This window comes from Scyliorhinus canicula, chromosome 16, assembly GCF_902713615.1.
Source record: "Scyliorhinus canicula chromosome 16, sScyCan1.1, whole genome shotgun sequence".
NCBI lineage: Eukaryota > Metazoa > Chordata > Chondrichthyes > Carcharhiniformes > Scyliorhinidae > Scyliorhinus > Scyliorhinus canicula.
In genome coordinates this window covers 36,191,970-36,214,283 of record NC_052161.1, presented here as the reverse complement: position 1 = coordinate 36,214,283, position 22,314 = coordinate 36,191,970, and the positions used below count along the sequence as shown (strand labels likewise).

General features: G+C 44.9%; 1 protein-coding gene across 1 annotated transcript in view; it reads left to right on the top strand.

The window, feature by feature from the left end:
- cpxm2 (carboxypeptidase X (M14 family), member 2) overlaps positions 1–22,314 on the top strand; it is a 259,608-nt gene that overhangs the window by 145,685 nt on the left and 91,609 nt on the right. The window contains exon 7 of the mRNA XM_038773322.1: positions 8,994–9,082. Coding sequence (XP_038629250.1) covers positions 8,994–9,082 — 89 coding nt within the window. The remainder of the gene's footprint in view (positions 1–8,993; positions 9,083–22,314) is intronic.

The following is a 22,314-nucleotide window of genomic DNA, read 5'->3' as shown; positions in this document are numbered from 1 at the left end:
TTACGTGTTGCGTCACCTCAGGTTGCAGTTCACCAGACTGGTCTTCAAGCTGAATGCCTAACATTATCACTGCTGTCGCTACGTTTAAATTTTCAGCACTCATGGTACCATGTTGTGTTTGGTCCTTTGTACTTCACAAAGGAACTCACCAAACACTTCAACTTGTCCAAACCAGAATCTTTTATTGAGTCTCGTATGGTAAGATAGCAATCTGATACAGAGCACGTTATCATGGAGTCTGCTAACTACTCCTCTAGAACTTGCACCTGGACTAACCATTCACATGTATGTCTTATTACCCTCTCAATCTTCTTCTGAAGATGGCCAGATGTGTCTCCCTTTCCATCCGAGTCACAGGTCACATGATCTTGGTCTAGGTGTGTCTGTACTGTCACTCGCTGGTTGGAGGTTGCACACCAACCGGCTATGATATAGCCAATCGGCATATCACCACAACGGTGTGTCACAGGATATGCAGCATTGCACGTTAAGCCATGTCACAGGCTATTCTGCACTGCATGTTAGGCTGTGTCACAGGAGATGCTACACTGCACATTAGGCTGTGCCACAAGATATGCTGCACTGCATATGGCCATTGTATCACGCCCAGAAAGTTTTGTTTTCCTGCCAAAAGTTAATGGTTTGAAGTGCAACCAATTTCAAATTTTCCACATAAAATTCCATTTGCCAGGACTTTGCCCCCTCACTTAACCTATAGTATCCCTTAGTTGTCACCTTGTACCGTCTTCACACATTACTTTCCTACCTTGTGTCATCAGCAAATTTAGCAACCGTATCTTTGGTCCCTTCATCCAAGTCATTTGTAAAGATTTGAGGTCCCAGCATTTATCCTGTGAGACACTACTCATTGCATCTTGCCAACCAGTAATGGTTACCCTCAGTTACCTGTTAGCTAGCCTATCTTCAATCCATGCCAATATGTAATCCCTTCCACCATGAGCTTTTATTTTCCATAATAACCTTTGATGTGGCACCTTACCAAATGCCTTCTGAAAATCTAAATACAGTACGTCCACCGGTTCCCCTTTATACACAGCATATTTTACTTCTTCAGAGAACTCCAGTAAATTGGTTAAACATGATTTCTCTTTCACAAAACCATGTTGACTTTGCCTGATTACCATATAAGTATATAAGTAGTTTTAGACTGTAACAGATGGGACTTTCTGGGAAGTTGCACATTATTTTCCTTTAGTAGCAGAGCCACTGTATTCAGTTACTCTGCGCTCATGGGCTTTGTAGAAAAACAAAAGGCTGAATTTTTTGCATGAAGGCAGTGTCCATGACCTGACATAAAAGTCAGTGGTTAGCACACCTAAGTTTGTCCAGTTCACCCTGCAGCCATTTAGCAATCGTCAGGCCTTTAAATGGATTGAAGTGCACCAATAAAATGGTTGGCCGCTGCCATGTTTCAGCACCACTTCGAGTGCTTGCCGCTGCTGGTAATCTGGCAGTCCCTGATGAAGGCATTCAAGGATTTGAGTTGAGTTAGGGATCTTACAAAGAACAGGCTGGCAAAGGACAGGCTGGGGTGGGGTGGAGGTGCAATGGTGCGAGGGCTGAGAGGCTAAATGGGAGAACATGAAGGAGGGGAAAATGTTTAAACGTTTGGGGGGTCTTACGATGGGTACAGGGTGCCAAACCAGGGGGTACCCAACCCCACCAACATAACCACCAGGCTTGAAAGCTGTTGCTGGGCAGCCTAGACATCTGGGGCGGGATTCTCTCAGCCCAGGGCCGGGCTGGAGAATCCCCATGACCGGCGCAAATCGCTCTACGTGGCCCCCCGGCTGATTCTCGGCCCGGGGTGGGCCGAGCGGCCGTCGTAAAAAAGCCGAGTCCCGCCGGCGCCGTCCACACCTGCTCTCAGCCGGCGGGAACTCAGCGTGGAAGGGTCTGGGGACGGCCTGTGGGGGTGGAAGGGGGATCCGACCCCAGGGGAGTGGGGGGGGGGGGGGGGGGGCTCTGATGTGGCCTGGCCCGTGATCGGGGCCCACCGCTCGGCAGGCCAGTATCTCTGGCTGGGGACCTCCTTTCTTCCGCGCCGGCCCCTGTAGCCCTGCGCCATGTTGCGTCGGGGCCGACACGTTGAAGGGAGCCACTGCGCATGCGCGCGTTGACGCCGGTGCCACTGCATATGCGCGGATCCCACAGCGCCCAGTTCACACCAGGATCAGCAGCTGGAGTGGCGTGAACCGCTCCAGTGCCTTGCTGGCCCCCTATAGGGGCCAAAATTGCTGATCCTGAGGCCATGTTGATGCCGTCGAGAAACGCGACGGCGTCAATACTTTGCCTCAGGGTCACAGAATCCCGCCCCTTATGTGAGTCTTGCCTGCCACAGGTAACATCCCAGTGGTAGCACTTACTCTGTTAGTAACCATTAATTGGTTGACTAAATTGGGCCTCAATTGCCCCATGGGTGAGCAGGCCACCTAACACCTCCTTGTCCATTGGTAAATTACAGTGGCTGGGGCAAGTGACTGATATGATGCCGCTGGCATGGCAACTAACTTGACTTTGCCACTAACCCCCCACCATCACTAACCCCCAACTGCCTTCCCACGTCTGAGGTTACATAAAATTCTGACCAAAGTTTCTGACAGCAATGAGTAGAGCTAAACTTCCTTATGGATTCCTGCTGTCCTCGAGTGTCTCACATTTAATTGACTATGTGCAGGTCAATGTCTTGGCACAATTTTTTTAATTATGCCACGGGATAGGCCAGCATTTATGGCCCGCTCCTAGTTGCCACTAAAACTGCGGCAATCCATGAGGTGCAGCTACACCCACAGTGCTGTTAGGTAGGGAATCCCAGGATTTTTACCCAGCGACAGTGAAGAAACTGCAACCTCTTTCCAAGTCAGGTGGTAATCAACAGATGGTTTCTTTGCCCATCTTTGACCTGATGCCAACATGGGGTCCGGAGTCATCGTTGAAGACTCCAAATCCTTCCTGATCGGACATCCAAGACTTCTAAATAGTGCCAGTCACCACCCAGAAGTGGTGATGGTGATGTATGGTGCAATTCCGTGTGTACGTCTGTCAGGCTTGATTGGTCTGTGGGACAGCTCTCAGATATTCAGGGCAGACAGGGCTGAATGTGCGATGTTGGTGCCTGGATCGATGCTGGGTGGTTCTTCAATTTTTGTCTCATATGAGCCATACTGTCTTCCTTAAAGGGCATTAATGTAGTCACTGGGTTTTTACAACATTACTGAGAGGAGCTTTAGAATTCCAGATTTTATTGATTGGCATTTAAATTCTGCCAGCTGCCGTGGTGGGATTTGAACGCGCGTTAGCCTGAACCGCTGGATAGCTAATCCAGTGACAATACCACCGTGCCACCACTTCCCATTTAATATTTGTAACTAAAATAACTTATAACTCCTACTGAGCAGAGCAGAGGTGGGTGGTCTAAATCACAGTTCATAACTCTCTATAGAACTAATGACCTGAAGATCTGAAGATAACATTAAATTGTCTGCCCCCTTCAAAGCACTTCACAAAAGAAACTAAAATAGCAGTAAAGTTTGCTTCTTAAAGATTATATGTGTATGCTCCAATATTGAAGTAGAAAATTGTAAGTACTGGTTGCTTTGTGCCATTTGATAAATTATTATTATAGAGGTCTGCAGCCTATTTTGGTTTTCCCTCTCTGCTTTCTCCAATTAAACATTGGGAAGAGTAAAGGCTGGGGAATAAATTTTACCTGCCCCTGCGGAGGATGATGAGGGGGAGTCACACAAAATGAAGTGGGCACCCATCCTACCATCTTCGTGCCCACCCCAGAGCTGACCCCTATAATACGGGGAATGGGCGGGCGCCAAAATTGGCAGCCAGCCCACCATATTTAAATAAACAACTAAGAGTCAACTCAGCTTGTTGTCAAGCCAATTAATCCTGAAAATGCACTCCCGAAGCCATAAACCTTTCAGCGTTGGCCGCAGGGTGGGAGTGAGCAACCCGATTTTTTACCTCAGGTTCTCAAAGGGAAGAGCGGAAGGCAAGAGGGCTTGCTCTTTGGGGGTTGCCCTTTGCCGATCATGGGCCAGCCTCACCCGCTTAGGTCAAACCATCCCTTCCTTCCTACCTGCATCCTCACTTAAACTCCCCGCCCCGCCTCTACTGTCCCCTTTCCTGAACCTACCCAAAACTCCGAACTCAAGACCCCAGACTTACCTACTCTGGGGTCCAAAGCCTTGGGATCCTTTCCTCTCAGCAATTCCAGCAATGGCCACTGATGCCTTCCTAGTGCTTCCGGGACTGATGGAGCTACCAGCCAATCAGACTGGCTGGCAGCTCCAGGGGGCGGGACCTCATTAGTACCCCCTGCAACACTTATGGCAGGTCAGTGAAAAGCGTATTGGCTCCAATCGACATGGTTTCTGGGAGGGGAGGGTGAAGAATGTCTACCCCCATTCATTCTCCCTCCTCAATATAATAATAATTTTTATTATTGTCACAAGTAAGCTTACATTAACACTGCAATGAAGTTACTGTGAAAATCCCCTAGTCGCCACATTCCGGCGCCTGTTCGGGTACACTGAGGGAGAATTCAGAATGTTCAATTTACCTATCAAGCACGTCTTTCGGGACTTTGTGGGAGGAAACCGGAGCACCCGGAGGAAACCCATGCAGACACGGGGAGAACATACAGCCTCGGCACAGACACTGACCCAAGCCGGGAATCGAACCTGAGTTGCTCCTATGTCTTTTGATCCTGCCACAAAGCTTTATAATCAATTCCACTCTCCTCCCCGACCACTGATTCACACGGCAACCTTCGCATCCTATTTGGTCCTGTTTCTAACCACATATTTTCTCCATCTCAAAAATAATTAATCATCTTTTCAATAACATCACCCATCTCTATCACTGCATCAGCTAATCCACTGTTGAAATTCTCATCTATGCTTTTCTCACCTCCAGCTTCAATTGCTGTCCAACTAGTTCCCCATCATAGAATCCCTACAGTGCAGAAGAAGCTATTTGCCCCATTGAGTTTGTGCCGACTCTCTGAAAGAGCACCCTGTCAGGCCCACCACCACCTTCTGAAGAGAAACTCGGAATGGGCAATAAATGTTGGCCTAACCCGCAATACCAACAACCCACAAATGAATTTATAAAAATGTTTTGGTCTCCTTATTTAAGAAAGGATATAACTGCAATCGAAGCAGTTCCCAATAAGTCTCACTCGACTGATATCTGAGATGGAGGGAGAAGGTTATCTTATGAGGTAAGGTCAGACAGGCTGCGCCTGTGTCCATTGGAGTTCAGAAGACTGCGAGATAATCTTACAGCAACATATAAAATCCTGAGGGAAGTTGGCAAGGTGAATGCTAATAGGATGTTACCTCCAGTGTGTGAATAGAACCAGTTTAAAAATAAAAGGGGTCTCCCATTTAAGACTGAGCTGAGGAGAAATTGCTTCCTTCAGAGGGTCATTAGTTTTTAGAATGCTCTTCCTCTGCTCTATTCCTGGAACCCCACCTAACCTTTTGACACTAATGGGCAATTTAGCATAGCCAATCCACCAATGCACATCTTTGGACTATGGGAGGAAACCGGAGCACGCGGACGAAACCCACACAGACACAGGAAGAATGTGCAAACTCCACACAATTATCCAAGGTCATAATTGAACTGGATCCCTGGCACTGTCAGGCAGCAGTGCTAAACACAGTGGGCGCGATTCTCCGCCCCCCACAATGGGTCGGAGAATAGCGGGAGCGCCTTCCCGACATTTTTCCCGACCTCCCGCTATTCTCTCTCCCCCCCCCCCCCCCCCCCACGGCCGCCCCACGACACGAATCGCTGTTCGCTGTTTTTTTACGGCGAACAGCGATTCTCCCCTAGCCGATTGGCCGAGTTCCCAGGCCTTTACGGCCGTTTTCACGAACGCAAACACACCTGCTCTCACCGTTCGTGAAAACGGCCGCAAATTGCCGTTCTGGAGAACCATGGCACCGATTGGCACGGACGCACCACAGCCGTGCCAAGCGTGGCATGGGCCCGCGATCGGTGGGCACCGATCGCAGGCAGCGGGTCCGAAACCCGCGCACTCTTTGTTCCTCCGCCACCCCGCTGGATCAGTCCGCAGGGCGGCTGAGGGGCATGACGGCCCGCGCATGTGTGGGTTTCACGCATATGCGTGATGACGTCATCCACGCATGCGCGGGTTGGAGCCGTCCAATCCGCGCATGCACGGCTGACGTCATCGTGTGCGTCAGCCACCATTACCCTTGGCACGCGGGCTTAGCGACGTTCGCTAAGCCTGCGATGCCGTGGTTCACGGGGCCCCGCTGCTAGCCCCGACCGGGGAGCAGAATCGGGTCCCGGGAGGGGGCGTGGAGGCTGCCGTGAAACACGGCCAGTTTCACGGCAGCCTTTACGACTCTCCGCATTTGCGGAGAATCGCGCCCAGTGTCACCGTGCTGCCCATCCTCTAAAGTACATCGGCTTTTGCTCATCCAAAATTATGGTGTCCATGCCTTAACCCACATTGTCCCATTCACTCAATATGCTGATGCTTACAGATCTACTTTGGCTCTGGGCTGGTTTAGCTCACTGAGCTAAATCGCTGGCTTTTAAAGCAGACCAAGCAGGCCAGCAGCACGGTTCAATTCCTGTACCAGTCTTTCCCGACAGGCGCCGGAATGTGGTGACTAGGGGCTTATCACAGTAACTTCATTGAAGCCTACTTGTGACAATAAGCGATTTTCATTTCATTTCATTTCATGATTGATGAACACCTCCATTTTAAAATTCTCATCCTAATGTTCACGTTCCACCATTGCCTCACTTCTATGACACAATCTCTACTTCTTATGCCTCTGGAGTCTCTCTAGAATTGAATGTTTTGACAAAACATTTTGTCACCTCTAGCCAGGTTGGGGAATGGAAATGGTGGCAGTGATCCAGAGTTTGTGGCAGGGGTGAGGGAAATGGTTTAAACCATCCAGTTGTTTAAATGGAAGAAATTATGGCTCATCCAATTCTTTGTGCAGACAAGCAGTCCGTCAAAAACAGAGGCAGTGGAAAAAGAACTGGGTGCTTGTTCTCAGTGTACACATGGAAGGTTACACTAAGTTTACAAATAGTGTCACAAAATGGCAGGATGCAGACGAGAAAGAAGAAAGGCCAATGATTTGGTCGTCCACGGAGTATATGGACATACAAACTTAGGACTCAGAAACAGGAGTGGGCAGTTCAGCCCTTCGAACCTGCTCCTACACGCAATAAGACCATGCTGATCTGCTTGTGGTCTCAACCTCATTACCATTTACCCCAATATCCTTTGACTCCCCTGTTAGTCAAGAATCTATGCACTTAAGTCTTAAAAATACAGAATGAGCCTGCCTCCACTGCTCTCTGGGAAGAGAGTTCTAAAAACTAATGACCCTCTGAGGGAAGCAATTTCTCCTCAGCTCAGTCTTAAATGGGAGACCCCTTTTATTTTTAAACTGGTTCTATTCTCACACTGGAGGTAACATCCTATTAGCATCCAACTTGTCAAGTTCCCTCAGGATTTTATATGTTGCTGTAAGATTTGCCTTGTTATGCTCTTGGCGTAGCATAAGCGGCTTCCTTGACGTGCACTCTGACAAAGGAAGGTTCAGACGTGGAGATAACTTCAACACATTTATTAAACTATTTACAATTCTTCTACTCGGGTGCGCCACTACTGTTAATCCTTCTATAGCTACTCAGACTGACAAACCAGTCTGCTACAATCCACGTGGTGGGTGTAATGTTGAATCAACCCTGTGTCTGTACTCACTGAATGTCTCCACTGGAAAGAGGAAGATCATGTGTGTTGTGTCCTTTTATATGGGTTGGTGTAATGCCCTCCTGTGGTAGTGTCACCTCTGTGCGTATCGTGAATGCCCATTGGTCGTGTCCTAACTTACTGACCTATTGGTTGAGTGTCTGTGTGTCATGTCTCTGGTGCTCCCTCTAGTGTCTAGCTAGACTACGTGTACTTACATTAACCCCTTGTGTATCTACAGTGATGCATATCGCCACAATGACTAACCCAGTTGAGTTTCTGGTCAATGGTAACCCCCATGGTGCTGATCCTGGACACCATACTCCAAATGTAGCTCACCATTGCCTGTCCAGCTGCAGCAAGATGTCCCTACTTTTATGTTTAATTCATCTTGCAACAAATGACAGCATTCAATTTGCCTTCCGAATCACGAGCAGTACCTGCATACTAATGTTTTGTGACTCATGTACCAAGACACCCAGATCCATCTGTACCTCAGAGTTCTGCAATCTCCCTCCATTTAAATCTGTTGCTTTTCTATTCTTCCTGGCAGAAAGGCAGTAAATTAGTTGAGACAGAACAGCTTGGAAAGAAAATCCATTGCAGGAGACTGCAGGTAAATGGGTAAGAGTGCAACCAAGCAAACATAATACCATTGAGTTGCACAATGGGGAAGAGTCTTTATAGAAGAATGGCATGGCTGACCATTTCAGAGGCAATTAATTGGGGCTCAGCGACATTTTTGGCAGATGCTCTCAGTGGCTACCATGCTGATGGTGGTCAAAGGTAAGACCTGGGAGGGAGGTTGGAGATGGCAGTGGGCTGTTTGTGAGATTGGGCGTATCCAGACCAGTCTGGAGTATGGGGCAACACTTCTGCACTTTCTTGCTCCACAGGAAGAATCTTTAAAAATGTTTTTCTGAAGAAGACTACCTTCAGTCCCTCACCAGCTGCAGGATCTGAGCAAGGCAGAGGGCCCAACATATGCCCTGCTCATTGCATATCCCAATTTCAGTGATATGTAAATGATGTACCGAATACCTGCTTTAGGCAGCTGCTAAATGAGCCTGAAAAATGGCCCAACTCAATCCTTCAAAACTCTCTCTGTTCATCAAAAGAGGTCCTCACACTGCCTGCTTTACACCTGTAATATTATTGAGCTTCAAAAGCTGGCGTCTAAATTCCGTATTTCATTTACTTTCAGATCCGAACAATTACTATCACAGGCGAAATGAAGTCACCACAACAGATGACCTTGACTTCAAACACCACAGTTATAAGGAAATGAGGCAGGTAGGAGCAGGACCCTTAAACAGAATCAGAAACACAAATCAATGCTTCTGAACTTTCCCTTAAATGGGGAAAATGTTTTTGATATTTTGCAAACATTGCTTATTTGTTCAGGATGTGAACTGCATAAAGATGACGTGTAAGAAGATTTTTCTGTGCTCTTTAAATAAATTATCCAGTTCGTATATCTATCTGCTGCTTCACATTTAAAATTAGTTGTCGCCAATATGTACTTTTGTTATTCTTTTGAGATACACAACTTACATTCAACCAGTAAAATAGTTACATACTGAACAATGCGGATGGTCTTTGTATCATATTCTGGATCAGTAATTGAAATATTCTGATATGTTTGAAATGTACAATTTGTACATTTTATGCTGAATTGAAAACTTCAGCTGAATTTAAGCACTGTACATTTATCGGTGTTTTTATTTATATCATGCTCCTGGAAGAGACCTTCACCCTCAGCAGCATCTTGCCAATGGTTCTGGTGCACCAGGCCCAATATTGTAAATTATTTTGTTTGAAGAATCATACCAGTAACATGTCCAAATTCTGGGTCTGCCATACATGTAGGCTTAAGGTCCTTGTTGGGAGTGTGAAGTCAGAAATCTACCTGTGTGTGATCAATGATTACTGCACCTTTAATGTAATGATCCCTTTAAGACCGGGTTTGGAACCCTGGGGGACTCCGCCTCCTGCTCCACCCCCACAGGGAGCCATATATAAGGTAATGTTCAATGAGCCGTGTGCAGTGAGCACACTTCTCGGTAGTTGTCTGGTTCTCTGCTAATTAAAGCCTTTGTTTTACCAATCATCTCTCTCGAGTTGTAATTGAGGGCATCTCAATTTAATTAGCAGAGAACCAGACAGCTACCGAGAAGTGCGGAGTGCAAACCGCACTTCTACCGACAAGACAAGGCCCACCTGGTGAAAGCCTCTGGGCCCTTTGAGCGACTAAGCGTGGACTTCAAAGGGCCCCTCCCATCCACCAACCGCAACATCTATTTCCTCACTGTCATCAACGAATTGTCCCGCTTCCTATTCGCTGTCCCCTGCCCCGATATGACCTCGACGGAAGGCAAGACACAGTTTCCCTGCGAGACCTGGCACCCGCTGGCTCTCCCACTGATGCCCCCCTCCTCTACTGGCGCTCCCCTCCCCGCACCGGCTGCCAACTCTGACTGCGCCTCCCCTCTAGCGCCCCCCCCCCCCGGCCGGCGCAGGCACCAATCACCCTAGTCACCCCGGATAACCCCCCCCCCCCCCGCTCCAACACGGGCAAAGGCACAGACCACCTGAAGACGCCCATGTCCGCCGCACCACCGCCGGAGCTGGGAAGGTCGACAAGGACAATCAGACCACCCAAAAGACTGGACATGTAATTCCACTTCACCCCCAACGGACTCTGTGTTTACTTTTAAAACAGGGGGTGAATGTGATGAATGATTACTGCACCTTTAATGTAATGATCCCTTTAAGACTGGGTTTGGAACCCTGGGGGACTCTGCCTCTGGCTCCACCCCTCCAGGGAGCCATATATAAGGTACTGTTCAGTGGGCTGTGTGCAGTGAGCACACTTCTCGGTAGCTGTCTGGTTCTCTGCTAATTAAAGCCTTTGTATTACCAATCATCTCTCTCAAGTTGTAATTGAGGGTATCTCACTGTGGATAAATTACTACCTCCGGTTGATCCTGGACACATACTGGGGTCTTTCGGGATTTCCTCAGCATGTGCTACTTTTCAGCAGGTAAAATAAAAAGCTTTTGGAAGAATCAAAACTCATGGGCAGTAGTTAATTCTGGTGCACAGTGCGTAAGGCACAAGTAAAGTAAAATCAATACAATACAAGTGTCTTCAGAATCCCTAATACCCATTGGGGTAGAAACATAAGAACTAGGAGCAGGAGTAGGCCATCTGGCCCTTCGATCCTGCTCCACCATTCACTGAGATCATGGTTGATCTGTTGTGAACTAAGCTCCACTTTCCCACACAAATACCATAACCATTTACCTTTATTCTTCAAAAAACTATCTATCTTTATCTTGAAAACATTTAATGAAGGAGCCTCAACTGCTTCACTGGGCAGGGAATTCCATAGATTCACAACCCTTTGGGTGAAGAAGTTGCTCCTAAACTCAGTCCTAAATCTACTTCCCCTTATTTTGAGGCTATGTCCCCTAGTTCTGCTTTTACCCGCCAGTGGAAACAACCGCCCCACATCTATCCTATCTATTCCCTTCATCATTTTATATGTTTCTATATGATTCCCCGTACCCTTCTAAATTCCAACAAGTACAGTCCCAGTCTACTCAACCTCTCCTCATAATCCAACCCCTTCAACTCTGGGATTAACCTAGTGAATCGCCTCTGCACACCCTCCAGCGCCAGTACGTCCTTTCACAGGTAAGGAGACCAAAACTGAACACAATACTCCAGGTGTGGCCTCACTAACACCTTATACGATTGCAGCAGAACCTCCCTAATCTTCAACTCCATCCCTCTAGCAATGAAGGACAAAACTCCATTCGCCTTCTTAATCACCTGTTACACCTGTAAACCAACTTTCTGTGACTCATGCACTAGCACACCCAGGTCTCTCTGCACAGCAGCATGTTTTAATATTTTATCATTTAAATAATAATCCCTTTTGCTGTTATTCCCACCAAAATGGATAACCTCACATTTGTCAATATTGTCTTCCATCTGCCAGACCCTAGCCCATTCACTTAACCTATCCAAATCTCTCTGCAGACTTCCAGTATCCTCTGCACTTTTTGCTTTACCGCTCACCTTTGTGTCGTCTGCAGACTTGGACACATTGCACTTGGTTCCCACCTCCAAATCGTTGATGTAAATTGTGAACAATTGCGGGCCTGACACTGATCCCTGAGGGACACCACTAGCTCCTGACTGCCCCCTGAAAAACACCCATTAATCCCCACTCTTTGCTCTCTATTAATTAACCAATCCTCTATCCATGCAGCTGCTTTACCCTTAACGCCATGCATCTTTATCTTATGCAGCAACATTTTATGTGGCACCTTGTCGAAAGCAAAACATAACAAATTGGATTAGGAGTAAGACTTAAATAGTTCAAACAACCCCAAACAACAAATGTAACAAAGAAAAAAGATTTTACTCTTGATCTTGAATTGATAAACATAAAATTCTTCCTAACATCATTAGTAAAAGCTAATGCGAGAAGCCCACAGAAATAACATGTTGCTCGAACAAAGTTTGGACATATTTCAAGATGTATTGACACCAGCACCGTGATTAAACACAGAGCTAACATGTCCAGTAAATGACCTCTTTTAAAAAATGGTGGAGCATCTATACCTGTGAATAGCCATCTTTAAGCTGGCCCACTATAGGCCACCTATTACCAGGCTATTATAAAAAATATAAACCTATATTTATCATCAAACTATTCTAGCGAAAGGGGAGAGAAATGTATAGAAAGAGACAGATTTGACAGAGTCAGCACTCACTTTTCTGATCTGCAAGAGAGTGCAGTCAAAATGGTTTGTTCACCACCTGTTTCAACAAACAGTCTCTCAAGACTTCTGTGACTATGTCTTTCTTACTCTTTTAAACATTTTTAGTTGGAAATACTTTTGGATATCCATGCCTCAGTGTATTTACATTCTGCAGACTCTGTAACTCTGTTTTATACTTAAAAATGTTTGGAATAAAACCCCACTAAAAATATAAACTGTGTCTGTGTTAACTTGAGCAAGTTTAAAATTCCTTAAGATGTCCTTTACAACAAGGACCCACGCTGAAAAAGTAACAATTTAGTATTGAGCGACATACTCGGAGAATCTCCCACCAGAAAGTGACTGAAAGCTATTGAACTCATTTTAAAGCTTGAAGAGTAATCTCCCTCTAGTGAGAGCTGTCCTGTTTTGTACAGGAAGTTAAATAGAAACTTTTCCTCTTTCGGTGGCTTCGTCAGAAGCAGACTTGTAAGATTAATCATCCAGGTCAGAAATCCTAAATCTAAGGGTAATGTGTGACTGAGCCATTGAGATCAGGGCTTACAGGGCAATTTACCTCAGCAACACCAAGCTAGAAAAATAGCCAGGCTACATCCTTTGGACCATTATCCAGAGCAATGCATTGGAAAATATACATCATAGACTCACAGAACTGTTATGGTGCAGAAGGAGACCATTTGGCCCATCATGTCTGCATTGGATCTCCAAACAAGGATCATGTGCCATTTCCCTGTACCACTGCACATTGTTTCTATTTGAATAATCATCTAATGTCCTCCTGAATGCCTTGACTGAACCTGCCTCCACCACATCTCCAGACAATGCATTCCAGTCCCGTACCATTCATTGTGTGAAAACATTTTTGCTCACATCTGTTTCTTTTACAAATTACTTTCAATCTGTGCCCTTTCATTATCGATCCTTTTATGAGTAGGAACAGTTTCTCCCTATTTACTACATAGAATCGCTATAGTGCAGAAGGAGACCATTCGGCCCATTGAGTCTGCACCAACTCTCTGAAAGAGTACTCCACCCAAGCCCACTTCCCCACCCTATACCTATAACCCTTTAACCTATCTTACACATCCCTGGAGACTAAGGGACAATTTAGCATGGCCAATCCACCTAACCTGTACATCTTTGGACTGTGGGAGGAAACCGAAGCACCCGTGGGAAACACACGCAGACACGGGGAGAAAAGGCAAACTCCACACAGACAGCCACCCGAGGCCGGAATTGAACCCGGATCTCTGGTGAAGCAGCAGTGCGAACCCCTGTGCCATCGTGCTGCCCCTCTGTCCAGCCTGCTCATGATTTGAACATCTCTATCAAATCTCCTCTTTGCTTTCTTCTCTCCAAGGAGAACACTTCCAACGTCTCCAATGTATCCACATATCTGAAGTTTCTGATCCCTGGAACCATCCTTGTAAACCTCCTCTGCACTCTCTCCAATGCGTTAACATGCTTCCTATAGTGTGGCACCCAGAAATGCACCCAGTATCCCAACTGAGGTCTAACTAGTGCCTTGTATAATTCAGCATAATCTCCTTGCTCTTGCACTCTATGCCCCTCTGAATAAAGCCCAGAGTATTTTTGCATGTCTGGATTTGGGATGAGTTCATGATCAAGCTTGGTTATTATGCACTTTATGGTCAGAAATCTTCGAGAAGCACTTCACTGTTACAAAGAATGCATAACACCATATCACTCCAGAAGTTATTGAACAGAAAATTTGGCAAAAGTCAAATCATGGAAAGACGGTAGAGGCTTTGTCCCATCCAGCCATCTCCTTTGAGAGATCAGCTACTCCCATTTGACCTCCGACAGAATAACCGCTCTTTGATTTCCCAAGATTTTCTAACAATGCTCCAGAATAGTTATCTCATGATTTAACCTTTCTACCCTGGTCTGTTGCTCTCCAAAACCTCCTCAGCTACCCGCCTCCCTGTATTTCTGCCATCCCTTAGCTGTTCAAAAACTGCCATGTGCGATAGAACATTTAGACGTCTCAGTCTACCCTTATTCCTATAGGCTCCAATTCGTCTTCGCAACAGGGCATTTGCTGAGCTGCTTTTTTAAGGAGTTAACTATTTAGCCTTATCTACTTTTGTTTAAACTCTGTCCCAGTCTGCAGAGGAAAATGGTCTAATCCGCTCATCTAACACTTATGTAGTACTACTGTAATGACCTGACAATGGACAAAGGCAGAGTGGGAAATTGCGTATAAAGTTGTTTTCACACCGCTTTGTGGGTTTTGGGAGAGCAACACTAAAACCAATTTATTTTCACTTGCAGCCTGTTCACATTTCCCCTCTCTTGTACATCAAACACTAGTCAGAAGTGGAGCAAGTAAATCTGGCAGGGATTCACATAAAAAAGGCTCCACTGACATCGGAATAAAGTCACGCAGTTGATTTTTCTGTATACAGTGGATAGAGAGGCAACCATATGGTTGCCATCAACTGCAGCTTCATCGCATGAAATGCTTTATTCCCCATGACATACAAGGTGGAGTGTTGGCAGATAGAAAGGCTTGCAATTATATAGCACCTCAGCATATCTGTTCAGATATATGACAAAGCTCTTCTGTACTGCAGGATGGTTGGGCAGGCAAACATGGCTGACATTTTATGCCTTTATTCCCCATGGCACACTGCATTATTACATAAACACATTGAATCACTGGATGATGTCCTGTTACCAGCTTAACCATTTTATGTTTTTCCACGTATCTTTAATGGGTTAGGTAAAAACTTGACTAAAAATGCAGTGAGACAGAAGAATTCATGTAAATTTACTCTGTATAAATTACTGCTGCGTAAACCACAGCAGGACAAATATAGATAAGCTGTGTTTACCTCAAGTAAAATCCATACACACTCACCATGATCTACTAGTCTAGCTATTCTAAACTTGCCTGGCCAATAAAACATAATTACCATCCACTGGAGTTTTATATAGTCACATAAAGGTTGCCCACTTGTAAGTTTTGCTTGTTATAACACAAGTTTATTAATCCCAAATGGAAGGTAAAAGGAAGGAGGTTCTATTACATATTGAAGTTGCATCAACAGTTCACAATAATTAATTGCATTAACCTATCGGCGAATATTACTTTTGTGGAACTAACAATTATCATTATCTCTATTGGGCTTAAGTTTAATTCTGAACCCACTTGGCTATTTTTATTTTGACGCAAGCACTGTGAATGTACAGTTCATGAAAGACCACTTGTATGTGAAATAAGCATAACTATTTTCAGCCTGAGTAATAAAGATGAGGGAAATAATACTAAAAGTAAGGTTCTGTCTGTTTAATACTGTATCCCATTATAAGTCCAAATTAGCAATTCATTTACTTGTAGTACTGTAATATTAATCAATTCATTAGTACTTTTACTGTATATTAATATTCAAATCAATTAATCTGAGTCTGCAAACACTGAATGCTATAACAATGCATTCTGAGCAATTTCTCTATCTCCTGAAGATTATTATATGTCAACTAATGATAAATGGTGATTAAAGTACACATTATTTATTTATAATAATATCCATTCCCACATTCTATTTAATAGCTTACTTCCGAGGCTCAATTTTATTTTGGATAATTTCTGCTCACACCAGCAATTTGGCGATTTTTTGACCGAACTATTTTAATTCAAGTTTCTTGTTTCACCCAACCTTTCAAACACTCAGCATAATTTCTGATAGATTTATATTTAGATATATTGTCACGCGTACCGAGGTACAATAAAAAGTATTGTTCTGCGTACAGTCCAGGCATATCATTCCATACATGAAAAACATAGGACATACAATAAATACACAACGTAAATACATGGACATAGACATCGGATGAAGCATACGGAGTATAGTGCGACAAAAGTAGAGAAGATACGTAGATAGATCAGTTCAGTCCATAAGAGGGCCATTAATGAGTCTGGTATCAGTGGGGAAGAATCTGTTTTTGAATCTGTGTTCTCAGACTTCTGTATTTTCTGTCCGATGGAAGAGATTGGAAGAGACGATAACCCAGGTGGGAAGGGTCTTTGATTATGCTGCCCGCTTTCCCAAACATATGATAGTGTTTCATATGAGCTTTGCATTTGTTACTGTGCCAATTCCCAGTGTAGATCAATGCAGCACAACCCAAGCTGAAGAGATTCTTGGTAAGCCAACGTGATGCATTGCTTTTTTAAGTACAGACCTGTGCATGAAGCTGGCAACCAAAGCAGTGTTTAACATGTCATCTCACAGTACTTGTTAGGAAAATAAGACAGCTGAAGTTAAACAGTTTTGGCTCATTGCAAACTGATGTCTACAGGCAAAATATAAAGCCGATTTTGCTTCCTCATCTGAAGTTATTGGTTTAGAAATCCGATCGTGCTTGAAAATGGGCATGCAGTGGGTGTGGCAAAACCATGCCACTTAATATCAAGGTAAGAAGTCTTACAACACCAGGTTAAAGTCCAACAGGTTTGTTTCAAACACGAGCTTTCGGAGCACGGCTCCTTCTTCAGTCTTCATTCACCTGAAGAAGGAGCCGTGCTCCGAAAGCTCGTGTTTGAAACAAACCTGTTGGACTTTAACCTGGTGTTGTAAGACTTCTTACTGTGCTCACCCCAGTCCAACGCCGGCATCTCCACATCATGACTTAATATCAATACAGACAACATAGTGCTGCCTGCGAATGTTAATCATCCATGCACCCAGCCAATGCCACCCATGGTATCCAGTGGGGGTTTAGGGTGGGGAATGTGATATCTGGCATCCTTTACACCTCTCAAAGGGGAAGCTGCAGAGACCCTGGAACAATATGCTGAACAAATGGTTTACAACTTGTGTCATTTAAGTGTTAATCTAAGCCTACTTGTGACAATAAAGATTATTATTATTATTATAAACGCTTTATTTTTGTGTTAAAAGTTCATCAGCAGACTGCTGTGACTTGTTCCGTGACATACCTCCTTTGTTCCTATTAAAATAAGAGTTAGGATCTATCAAGCCAGGTTTCACTCTGGGATCCGACTTGTCCGGCATTAACATAAGCCTGGATCGTAACAAAGTGGGGACACTGGCGGAATACAAAATTCCTTGAATTCCCTGGGATCTGTGAATCCTTAAAGAAACAATGGTGGGCAGCAGGGTAGCATGGTGGTTAGCATAAATGCTTCACAGCTCCAGGGTCCCAGGTTCGAGTCCCGGCTGGGTCACTGTCTGTGTGGAGTCTGCACGTCCTCCCCCTGTGTGCGTGGGTTTCCTCCGGGTGCTCCGGTTTCCTCCCACAGTCCAAAGATGTGCGGGTTAGGTGGATTGGCCATGCTAAATTGCCCGTAGTGTCCGAATAAAAGTAAGGTTAAGGGGGGGTTGTTGGGTTACGAGTATAGGGTGGATACGTGGGTTGAGTAGGGTGATCATGGCTCGGCACAACATTGAGGGCCGAAGGGCCTGTTCTGTGCTGTACTATGTTCTATGTTCTATGTTCAATGTGGAGGTGCTGGGCATAGCGAATAGGATTTTCTGTGAAGTACCACACTGGTTGGAATTCAAAAATGGCTTTGACTTGCCAATACTTTTCTGGAAGCAGATGTGTCCATGGATTATTGAAATCCTTGACTAAGACTAAACTGAGAGGATTAGCAGGTAAATTGAAGGTGGAAATGAAAGGAGGATCACGTACGGGTGATATGATTAAGGTAATGACCCAGCATTTAGAATTAAAAAGGGAGAAATTGATGTCTCAAAGCTAGAGTGAACAAAAATTCAGGTGCAAATGAAGCAGCCTGAGGTAGAAAAAGAGATGAAAAAAAAACTTAACTGAAGGAAAAAGAGAGAAATGAAAATACTCAAAATGAAACAGAAGAAAGAAAAAGAAAGAACAAAGAAAGGGAAATGCAAAAATCTTGAGCTTGAATTCCAAAGAGAAAAATAACTCAGACAGAATGATTTGACAAAAAACAAGCTTAGATTAAAGAAAGAAAAGGGAGATCAAAGAGTCAGTCTGGTTCCACTGAGATTTTTGATTTAACTAATAATCTTCATTTAGTGCCTAAATTTACAGAGGATGGAGCTGAAGGATATTTCAAATGATAGCTGTGAGGTTTGGCTCTCAAAGATGCTTGGACCTTAATGCTATAGAGTGTACCGAAAGGTACAGGTTTCAATGTGTACACAGGGGGTCAGAAGTGCAGTCCGCAGGCGATGAAAAAGTTAAAACGGCAATTCTCAATGCTTCTGAGCTTGACCCTGAAGCTTATCCATTAAAGTTTATGACCATAACGATCAGACATTTGTTGAATTTGAAGAGAAAAATAAATGCTGTGAGATCTATGGTTTCCTTCATTCAAATTGTTTTTTAAATTGCGATTGTGAGGGCAATTCTGATTATGGAATAATTCTGAGGTAGCATTTCAGTAACCATTAAGACTTATTTAGATTAGCGCCAAGTAGCAAGGATCCAAGAAGCGACAGTATTGCTGATAACCATGATATCTCACTCAGATAATTACGTGTGGGGAAATGGGAATCAACAACAAAATTGGAGGAATAGAAAACCGAGTGATAGAATAGTTACAAGTTGAGAGAACGGATGGAAGTATGTCAAAATAATAGAGGAGGTAGGTTAGAACCTAGAAGTGATGGAAAGGAAAAAGTATGCTTCCATTGTAAAACAAACTGGACATGCTAAAGCTAATTGTTGGAATTAATTGGGAGATCCTGTTGCACTTGCTAGAGCGCTTCAGGACTCCTCGGGAAAAGTTGTACCAGAAAGTAAATGGGAATTAAAACCATAGCAGTGGTACATTGAAATGTGTCCCATCATAAATGCCGAAGAAGGGGAATGTGGCTTAGGATAGTCCAGAGAATTCTTCCTGGATAACTGCTAGAGTCAGGCTACTGGAGGTTCTGGATGTTTTATCTCCTCCAACAAAATAAATCAATATGTCATATCTTGCTTTGTGGCTATGAGCATATGATGTACACACCTGCCTCATCTGGTCCGTTCTATGGCCTCTTCCGCTGGAACCTCAGCTTCCTCAATGTCCTCATCATTAGAGGAAATGTGAAGTTCCTCCATCTCTTGATCTGGCAAGCCATCCCCTCTTTGAGGCATTAGGTTGTGTAGAGCGCAGCAATCCACGATGATGTGCGAGACACTCTGGGGAGAGGAGTGTAGAGCCCCCCACCCCGATCAGTCCAGACGTCAAAACTGCTCCTTCAAGATACCAATGGTCTGTTAAATCAGAATGAGCAGCATTATACCTCTCCTCTGAGTCACTTTGCGGCCGATGAACTGGCATCATCAGCAACGTCCTTCGCTGTTAGCTTTTGTGATCCAGGAGCCAAACTTGGATATGCTAAGGACACTCAAAGACCTGTGGCACCTGGAAGTGACTCAAGATGTCAGCTGCACATTGAGCAAATGGAACCCTTTCCTGTTGATGAATGGTAGCAGCTGTTGCCAGGGAGCTCTTAAAGCCACATGAGTGCAGTCAATGGCACCCTGCACCTGAGGGAATCCGGAGATTGCTGTAAAGTCCAGTGCTCTTGCAACCTGGATGGCTTCAACTAAGGAGAACTGGACATAATCGTGCGTCTTGCTAAATTGGATTTCTATAACCTCTCAAATTTGTGAGCAAATGCTTGAGCAATCCCTCAGACATCCCCTGTGGAGCCCTGGAATGAGCCACTCACAAAGAAGTTCAGAGGGACAGTCATTTTAGAACCACTGTTAATGGCTGCCCTCCCAATCTCTGCATTATCAACTCCTGGAGAATGTTGCAGAATTGAGCCATCACATGTGAAGGTGTCAACGGCACTGTGTCTCGATAATCTGCAGACATGTGATGGCTCTTCTGTACATCCTTAGCCTTGCTAGATGCCTCTGCTCAGTGGTTCTGGCAGCTTCTGGGTCTTCACTTGGCCCTTGTTCATTGGGATGAGACTGTTCCCTTCGCCTAGCCTTCCGGCGATGGGCCCATCTTCTTCTTCTCAATTGTCTAACTGCCAGAATGAAGGCAGCATTGCCTGTTCCAAGTGACGCAACAGACCAGGACTGTCTATGTTTTGCGGTCCCTCAGTTATGTGACTCCGTGCTCTTTTTTGGGGCCAGCATTTGTTGCCCAACCCTAATTGCCCTTGAACAGATTGGCTTGCTAGGCCATTTCAGTGGGGTCTAGTTCAGAGTCAACTACTGAGGGTTGCAATGGCGCAGTGGTTAGCACTAAACTGCGGCACTGAGGACGTGGGTTTGAATCCTGACCCTGGGTCATTGTGCATGTGGAGTTTGCATATTCTCCCCATGTCTGCATGGGTTTCACCCACACAACCCAAAGATGTACAGGTTAGGTGGATTGACAATGCTAAATTGCCCCTTAATTGGAAAAAAAAAATTGGGTACTCTAAATTTATAAAAAAAAAGAGAAAGAGTCAACCACTGGGTGGGTCTGGAGTCTGTAGCCATGCTGACCACGCAAAATGGACACTGAGCCAAACTAAAATGGAAGACAGAAGGAAAAGCCTGTTTAGTGAGAACAGACAGCCTGCTCTCAACTAATTAGCATTTTGCAAGCAGCAAACCAGTTTTCTGGCCAGGTGCAAGATCTCCAAGCCAAAGGTGTTAATGGCAAAGCGCTTAACATTCTGATGAGGCAGCCCAGATCCAGGCACAAACAATGGCAACATTTCCATCTCAATGTAACACTTAATTGGTGGAGCAGACAGGATGGCACCAGAGTAAAGAATATCGAAACCACCCCCCAACATCGAGGGAAGCCCCCGCATTGGAGGGTTTCGAAGGTAACTGTTTGGAAACGCTCCAATCGGTACCGAAAGGTAGAGCCCGCCTAGAAGGGGGCAAGGACATTAGAGAGGGGTATAAAAGCAAATTCCCCACAGAGCCCGGTCTGTTAAACTCGTGCTCCGGCTCTGACTGACATCTTGCATCCTGACTCCAGCCGTTGAGCACCAGCCGCCGAAACCGTAAGTTCAACGCTCGCTACGCGATCCAAGCCCACTAGACTCCCAAGTACCAGAACGCTTGCTGAAGGCTGCAGTACAAGACCAGGACGAAGGCCTCGTTCTCTGACCTTGCCTGTTCCTGTTAGATAAGTATTCTGTTTGCTTAAGTTTAGTTATAGCTTAGTCTCTTAGTGTGTGCATGAGTATTTATTATAACTGTATAATAAATATTGATCGTTTGAACCTTACTAATCGGTGTATCGTCTTTATTACTTTGAACTTGACCTTGGAATACTTGTGACGTTGTCTATACGGCAACTGGCGACTCCCAGAGCTGAATAATTACATACAACAGAGCCTAGTAGTGTTAAGCACACGTCGAATACGGAGGCGTGTTAATACACTCCAATAAACGCGTTTTACGCCCATAGTAAAACGTGCAACATTTAGTGGCGACTTCCTGGCGGGACACGGTTGTAAGTGGAAACCCCACACCGTCCAGGACCCTGAAATTTGAATTAGAACTCCAAATTGCAGAGAAAGAAAGAGATCACAAGTATTCAAGGTGTTCAAAATAATAAGCGTAATTCGGAAGTGTGTTTAGTGCATGCGTACTAACAGGGCTGTAAGGTAAAACTGAAAGCTTTTTGTTGCGACAAACTTTCGGTAGTTTTGTGATCGGAAAATAGCGTAAGCCGTACCCGTTTCTTGAAACACAACCCCAACAACCCCCTGTTCCAAATTATACAAAGAGAGTCAGAGGAAA